Source organism: Corvus hawaiiensis, chromosome 22, assembly GCF_020740725.1.
Source record: "Corvus hawaiiensis isolate bCorHaw1 chromosome 22, bCorHaw1.pri.cur, whole genome shotgun sequence".
Lineage (NCBI taxonomy): Eukaryota > Metazoa > Chordata > Aves > Passeriformes > Corvidae > Corvus > Corvus hawaiiensis.
In genome coordinates, this window is record NC_063234.1 from 7,779,270 (window position 1) to 7,786,760 (window position 7,491).

At 62.3% G+C, this 7,491-nt stretch overlaps 1 protein-coding gene and 1 long non-coding RNA gene across 2 annotated transcripts in view; one reads left to right on the forward strand and one right to left on the reverse strand.

Annotated features, from left to right (window-relative positions):
• Positions 1-1,181: 1,181 nt before the first annotated feature.
• On the reverse strand, positions 1,182-2,285 carry LOC125336914 (translation initiation factor IF-2-like). The gene has a single exon (XM_048326019.1). The coding sequence runs from the start codon at positions 2,283-2,285 to the stop codon at positions 1,182-1,184; it is 1,104 nt and encodes a 367-aa protein (XP_048181976.1).
• Positions 2,286-2,341: 56 nt separating this feature from the next.
• The window catches only part of LOC125337202, a 6,484-nt gene continuing 1,334 nt past the window's right edge, over positions 2,342-7,491 (forward strand). The window contains exon 1 of the long non-coding RNA XR_007207994.1: positions 2,342-2,384. This is a non-coding gene — a long non-coding RNA (uncharacterized LOC125337202). The remainder of the gene's footprint in view (positions 2,385-7,491) is intronic.

Sequence of the window (7,491 nt, forward strand, 5' to 3'; positions counted from 1 at the left end):
TTAATATAAATACTTATATAAATATAAATACAAATACAAAATAAATACAAAGTATAAATATAAATATAAATAGAAATATATAAATAAAAATAGAAATACAAAAGAAACGTAAATATAAATATAAATATAAATACAAATATAAATGTAGACATAAATGCAATGTAAGTACAATATAAATATAAATGCACATATAGATAATAGATATAAATATAAATACAAATACAAAATATAAATATAAACATAAATATAATCTAAATACAAATACAAATATAGATATAAATACAAGTAAAATATAAATACACGTATGCATATATAGATATAGATATACATATACATATACAGATAGAGATGTGAATATAAATATGAATATAAATATGAATACAAATACAAAGTAAATACGAAGTATAAGTATAAATACATAAATAGAAATATAAATACAAAATAAATATAAATATAAACATAAATATAAATGCAAATATAAATATAGATATAAACACAATATAAGTACAGTATAAACATAAATACACATATCGATATAGATATAAATATAAATATAAATACAAAATATGAATACTAAATATAAATATAAATATAAATACAGTATAAATACAATAAAAATAGGAATATAAAGATATAGATATAAATACAAATACAAATACAAAATAAATACAAAATATACATAGAAATAGAAACAGATATAAAATATAAATACAAATACGAAATAAATATATAAATATAAATATCAATATAAATACAGAATAAATACAAATACAAAATACAGATATCAATATAAATATATAAATATCAATATAAGCACAAATACAAAATAAATATCAATATGAAATTAAGTCCAAATATGGGCATGAGTATAGATGTAATTACAGGTACAAAGATAAACACAAACATCAATTTAAAATGAAATATGTAAATGTAAGTAGCAATATCAATGGAAGTATGAATATAAAAGCGAATATAAGTAATAGAACCATAGTTACAAATATAAAATTAACGAGTAAATATAATAAAACCATAATTAGAAATATAAATATAGAATTAACCGCATGATGTAAGTACAACCAGGAGTATAAAGGTGAACATAAACAACGTAGCAGAGTCATAAATAAAGCTAGAAAGTGAAATTATATAAGTACAAGTCGGAATTTAAAAATAAAAATTAACAATTAGAAGTGTAACCGGGAAATAAAATAAATAAATGGATAAAAGAATGAATGAATGAGACCATGACCATGAACGGGAGAGGAACTGCGCGAGGGAGCGGGGCTGCGCCCGGGAACCCTCCGGGGCTGCGCCCGGGAACCCTCTGGGGCTCCTCCGGGGCTCCTCCGGGAGCTCCTCCGGGGCTGCGCCCGGGAACCCTCCGGGGCTCCTCCGGGGCTGCGCCTGGCAACCCTCCGGGGCTCCTCCGGGGCTCCTCCGGGAGCTCCTCCGGGGCTGCGCCCGGGAACCCTCCGGGAGCTCCTCCGGGGCTCCTCCGGGAGCTCCTCCGGGGCTGCGCCCGGCAACCCTCCGGGGCTCCTCCGGGGCTCCTCCGGGAGCTCCTCCGGGGCTGCGCCCGGGAACCCTCCGGGAGCTCCTCCGGGGCTCCTCCGGGAGCTCCTCCGGGGCTGCGCCCGGCAACTCTCCGGGGCTCCTCCGGGGCTCCTCCGGGGCTCCTCCGGGAGCTCCTCCGGGGCTGCGCCCGGGAACCCTCCGGGGCTTCCTCCGGGGCTCCTCCGGGGCTCCTCCGGGAGCTCCTCCGGGAGCTCCTCCGGGGCTCCCTCCGGGAGCTCCTCCGGGGCTGCGCCCGGGAACCCTCCGGGAGCTCCTCCGGAGCTCCTCCGGGGCTGCGCCCGGGAACCCTCCGGGGCTCCTCCGGGGCTGCGCCGGCAACCCTCCGGGGCTCCTCCGGGGCTCCTCCGGGAGCTCCTCCGGGGCTGCGCCCGGGAACCCTCCGGGGCTCCTCCGGGGCTCCTCCCGGGGATGCGCCCGGCAACCCTCCGGGGCTCCTCCCGGCCATTCCCGGGGCTCCTCCCGGGGTTCCTCCCGGGTCTCCCCCCGGCCATTCCCGGGGCTCCTCCTGGCCATTCCTGGGGCTCCTCCCGGGGCTCCTCCCGGGGCTCTCCCGCCCATTCCCGGGGTTCCTCCCGGGTCTCCCCCCGGCCATTCCCGGGCTCCTCCGGGGCTCCTCCCGGCCCTTCCCGGGGTTCCTCCTGGCCATTCCTGGGGCTCCTCCCGGGCTCCTCCCGGCGCTCCTCCCGGCCCTTCCCGGGTCTCCCCCCGGCCATTTCCCGGGTCTCCCCCCGGGTCTCCCCCCGGCCCTTCCCGGGGCTCCTCCCGGGTCTCCTCCCGGCCATTCCCGGGGGCTCCTCCCGGCCATTCCCGGGGTTCCTCCCGGGACTCCTCCCGGGGCTCCTCCCGGCCATTCCCGGGGCTCCTCCCGGAGCTCCCCCGGCCATTCCCGGGGCTCCTCCCGGGTCTCCTCCCGGCCATTCCCGGGGCTCCTCCCGGCCATTCCGGGGCTCCTCCCGGCCATTCCCGGGGCTCCTCCGGGGCTTCCTCGGGGGCTCCTCCGGGGCTCCTCGGGGGCTCCTCCCTGCCATTCCCGGGGCTTCTCCCGGGGCTTCTCCCGGGCTCCTCCCGCCCATTCCCGGGGCTCCTCCCGGCTCCGGCACCCCGGGTCCTCCCCCCGGCCATTCCCGGGGCTCCTCCGGGGTTCCTCCTGGCCATTCCCGGGAGCTCCTCCGGGGCTGCGCCCGGGAACCCTCCGGGAGCTCCTCCGGGGCTGCGCCCGGGAACCCTCCGGGAGCTCCTCCCGGGGATGCGCCCGGCAACCCTCCGGGGCTCCTCCGGGGCTCCTCCGGGGCTCCTCCCGGGGATGCGCCCGGCAAACCCTCCGGGCTCCTCCCGGCCATTCCCGGGGCTCCCCCCGGGGTTCCTCCCGGGTCTCCCCCCGGGGTTCCTCCCGGGGCTCCCCCCGGCCATTCCCGGGGCTCCTCCTGGCCATTCCTGGGGCTCCTCCCGGGGCTCCTCCCGGGGCTCCTCCCGCCCATTCCCGGGGTTCCTCCCGGGTCTCCCCCCGGCCATTCCCGGGGCTCCTCCCGGGGCTCCTCCCGGGGCTCCTCCCGCCCATTCCCGGGGTTCCTCCCGGGTCTCCCCCCCGGCCATTCCCGGGGCTCCTCCCGGGGCTCCTCCCGGGCTCCTCCCGCCCATTCCCGGGGTTCCTCCCGGGTCTCCCCCCGGCCATTCCCGGGGCTCCTCCGGGGCTCCCTCCCGGCCCTTCCCGGGGTTCCTCCTGGCCATTCCTGGGGCTCCTCCCGGGGCTCCTTCCGGCGCTCCTCCCGGCCATTCCGGGGCTCCTCCCGGCCATTCCCGGGGCTCCTCCCGGAGCTCCTCCCGGGTCTCCCCCCGGCCATTCCCGGGGCCTCCTCCGGGGCTCCTCCCGGCCCTTCCCGGGGCTCCTCCTGGCCATTCCTGGGCTCCTCCCGGGGCTCCTCCCGGCGCTCCTCCCGGCCATTCCCGGGGGCAGCCTCCCGGCCATTCCCGGGGCTCCCCCCGGAGCTCCTCCCGGGTCTCCCCCCGGCCATTCCCGGGTCTCCCCCCGGCCCTTCCCGGGGCTCCTCCCGGGTCTCCTCCCGGCCATTCCCGGGGGCTCCTCCCGCCATTCCCGGGGGTTCCTCCGGGGCTCCTCCGGGGCTCCTCCCGGGGCTCCTCCCGGCCATTCCCGGGGCTCCTCCCGGAGCTCCCCCCGGCCATTCCCCGGGTCTCCCCCCGGCCATTCCCGGGGCTCCTCCGGGGTCTCCTCCCGGCCATTCCCGGGGGCTCCTCCCGGCCATTCCCGGGGTTCCTCCCGGGGCTCCTCCCGGGCTCCTCCCGGCCATTCCCGGGGCTCCTCCCGGAGCTCCCCCCGGCATTCCCGGTCTCCCCCCGGCCATTCCCGGGGCTCCTCCGGGGTCTCCTCCCGGCCATTCCCGGGGGCTCCTCCCGGCCATTCCCGGGGTTCCTCCCGGGGCTCCTCCGGGGCTCCTCCGGGGGCTCCTCCCGGCCATTCCCGGGGCTCCTCCGGGGCTCCTCGGGGGCTCCTCCGGGGCTCCTCGGGGCTCCTCCCGGCCCATTCCCGGGGCTTCTCCCGGGGCTTCTCCCGGGGGCTCCTCCCGCCCATTCCCGGGGCTCCTCCCGGCTCCGGCACCCCGGGTCTCCCCCCGGCCATTCCCGGGGCTCCTCCGGGGTTCCTCCTGGCCATTCCCAGGGGCTCCTCCCGGGGCTCCTCCCGGGGCTCCTCCGGGGCTCCCCCCGGGGCTCCTCCCGGCCATTCCCGGGGCTCCTCCGGGGCTCCTCCCGGGGCTCCCCCCGGCCATTCCCGGGGCTCCTCCGGCTCCGGCTCGGGCACTCCGGGGCGTTCCCCGAGGCTCCTCCCAGCTCCGGCAGCCCGGCCGCTCCAGCTCCCGCACCCTGGGCGTTCCCGGCCATTCCCGGGGCTCCTCCCGGCTCCCGCACCCCGGGCGTTCCCGGCCATTCCCGGGGCTCCTCCCGGCTCCGCCCGGACCGGTTCCGCTGCTTCCTGCGCGGCCACGGCCCGCGCCTCCTCCCCTGCACCTTCCGCATAGGATTTGCATCCCGCGGCAGCGATTCCCGGGGCAGCGGGAGCTGGCTGGAAGCGCTGGGCCGGGAGGGAACCCCAAAGTGGGGACCCCGCTCCGGGCTCGGCATTCCCAACTTTCCCTGGGTCCGGGATCCACAGGTGGGATCTGACCCCTGTGACCCATCCCAGGCCCAGCATTCCCAACTTTCCCTGGATCCAGGATCCACAGGTGGGATCTGACCCCTATGACCCACCCCGGGCCCGGCATTCCCCAACTTTCCCCTGGATCCGGGATCCACAGGTGGGATCTGACCCCTGTGACCCATCCCGGGCCCAGCATTCCCAACTTCCCCTGGGTCCGGGATCCACAGGCGGGATCTGACCCCTGTGACCCACCCCAGGCCCAGCATTCCCCAACTTTCCCTGGATCCAGGATCCACAGGTGGGATCTGACCCCTGTGACCCATCCCGGCCCGGCATTCCAATATTCCCTGGGTCCAGGATCCACAGGTGGGATCTGACCCCTGTGACCCATCCCGGGCCCGGCATTCCCAATATTCCCTGGGTCCGGGATCCACAGGTGGGATCTGACCCCTGTGACCCATCCCGGGGCCCGGCATTCCAATATTCCCTGGATCCAGGATCCACAGGCGGGATCTGACCCTGTGACCCATCCTGGGCCCAACATTCCCAATATTCCCTGGATCCAGGATCCACAGGCGGATCTGACCCCTGTGACCCATCCTGGGCCCAACATTCCCAATATTCCCTGGGTCCAGGATCCACAGGTGGGATCTGACCCCTGTGACCCACCCCGGGCCCAGCATTCCCAACTTTCCCTGGATCAGGATCCACAGGTGGGATCTGACCCTGTGACCCATCCCGGGCTCATCATTCCCAACTTTCCCTGGATCCAGGATCCACAGGTGGGATCTGACCCCTGTGACCCATCCTGGGCCCAGCATTCCCAACTTTCCCTGGGTCCGGGATCCACAGGTGGGATCTGACCCCTGTGACCCATCCCGGGCTCATCATTCCCAACTTTCCCTGGATCCAGGGATCCACAGGTGGGATCTGACCCCTGTGACCCATCCCAGGCCCAGCATTCCCAATATTCCCTGGATCCAGGATCCACAGGTGGGATCTGACCCCTGTGACCCATCCTGGGCCCAACATTCCCAATATTCCCTGGATCCAGATCCACAGGTGGGATCTGACCCCTGTGACCCATCCCGGGCCCAGCATTCCCAATATTCCCTGGGTCCGGGATCCACAGGTGGGATCTGACCCCTGTGACCCATCCCGGGGCCCAGCATTCCCAACTTCCCCTGGGTCCCGGGATCCACAGGCGGGATCTGACCCCTGTGACCCATCCCCGGGCCAGCATTCCCAACTTTCCCTGGATCCAGGATCCACAGGTGGGATCTGACCCCTGTGACCCATCCCGGGCCCAGCATTCCCAATATTCCCTGGGTCGCGGGATCCACAGGTGGGATCTGACCCCTGTGACCCATCCCGGGCCCGGCATTCCCAATATTCCCTGGGTCCAGGATCCACAGGTGGGATCTGACCCTGTGACCCATCCCCGGGCCCGGCATTCCCAATATTTCCCTGGGGTCCAGGATCCACAGGTGGGATCTGACCCCTGTGACCCATCCCGGGCCCAGCATTCCCAACTTTCCCTGGGTCCGGGATCCACAGGTGGATCTGACCCCTGTGACCCACCCCGGGCCCAGCATTCCCAATATTCCCTGGGTCCGGGATCCACAGGTGGGATCTGACCCCTGTGACCCATCCTGGGCCGAGCATTCCCAATATCCCTGGGTCCGGGATCCACAGGTGGGATCTGACCCCTGTGACCCATCCCGGGCTCAGCATTCCCAACTTTCCCTGGATCCAGGATCCACAGGTGGGATCTGACCCCTGTGACCCATCCTGGGCCCAGCATTCCCCAACTTTCCCTGGATCCAGGATCCACAGGGCGGGATCTGACCCCTGTGAACCCATCCCGGGCCCAGCATTCCCAACATTCCCTGGGTCCGGATCCACAGGTGGGATCTGACCCCTGGTGACCCATCCTGGGCCCAGCATTCCCAACTTTCCCTGGGTCCGGGATCCACAGGTGGGATCTGACCCCTGTGACCCATCCCGGGCCCAGCATTCCCAATATTCCCTGGATCCAGGATCCACAGGTGGGATCTGACCCCTGTGACCCATCCTGGGCCCAGCATTCCCAACTTTCCCTGGGTCCGGGATCCACAGGTGGGATCTGACCCCTGTGACCCATCCCGGGCTCATCATTCCCAACTTTCCCTGGGTCCAGGATCCACAGGTGGGATCTGACCCCTGTGACCCATCCTGGGCCCAGCAATTCCCAACTTTCCCTGGGTCCGGGATCCACAGGTGGGATCTGACCCCTGTGACCCACCCCGGGCCCAGCATTCCCAATATTCCCTGGATTCCATAGGCCGGATCTGACCCCTGTGACCCACCCCAGGCTCAGCATCCCCAAATTTTCCTGCTGATCCAGACTTTTCCTTGGCCGGCTGGAAAGGAGCAGGAAGCCCTCGGAATTTTCTCCCAAGCCAAGAGCCGGAAAAGGCCACCCCCAACCCCTGGGATCCACCTGGAAAACCCCCACGGAAAAGTCGCTGCCGGGTGGGATCCTCCATTAATTCCCGGTTAACGAGCGGATTCCGGAACGCGCGAGTGGATCCTTGGAACGATTCCCTGGAATTTCAGGCTCGGCTGGAGCCCGGCCCCGCTGCCGCCCCGCCCGCCCGGGGCCCGGTGTCCCCGCAGGGACAGCCCCGGCTCGCCGCCGCTCTGCCCGAGCCAGGTGAGTTTCCCGGGATGGGGGGTTGGAAAGCCGGGAATGGGCCGGGAATGGGCCGGGAATGAGCCGGGACCCC

Excerpts from the sequence above, each read along its gene's own strand:
- LOC125336914 (XM_048326019.1), bottom strand. The coding sequence starts at position 2,285 with ATGGCCGGGGGGAGACCCGGGAAGGGCCGGGAGGAGCGCCGGGAGGAG.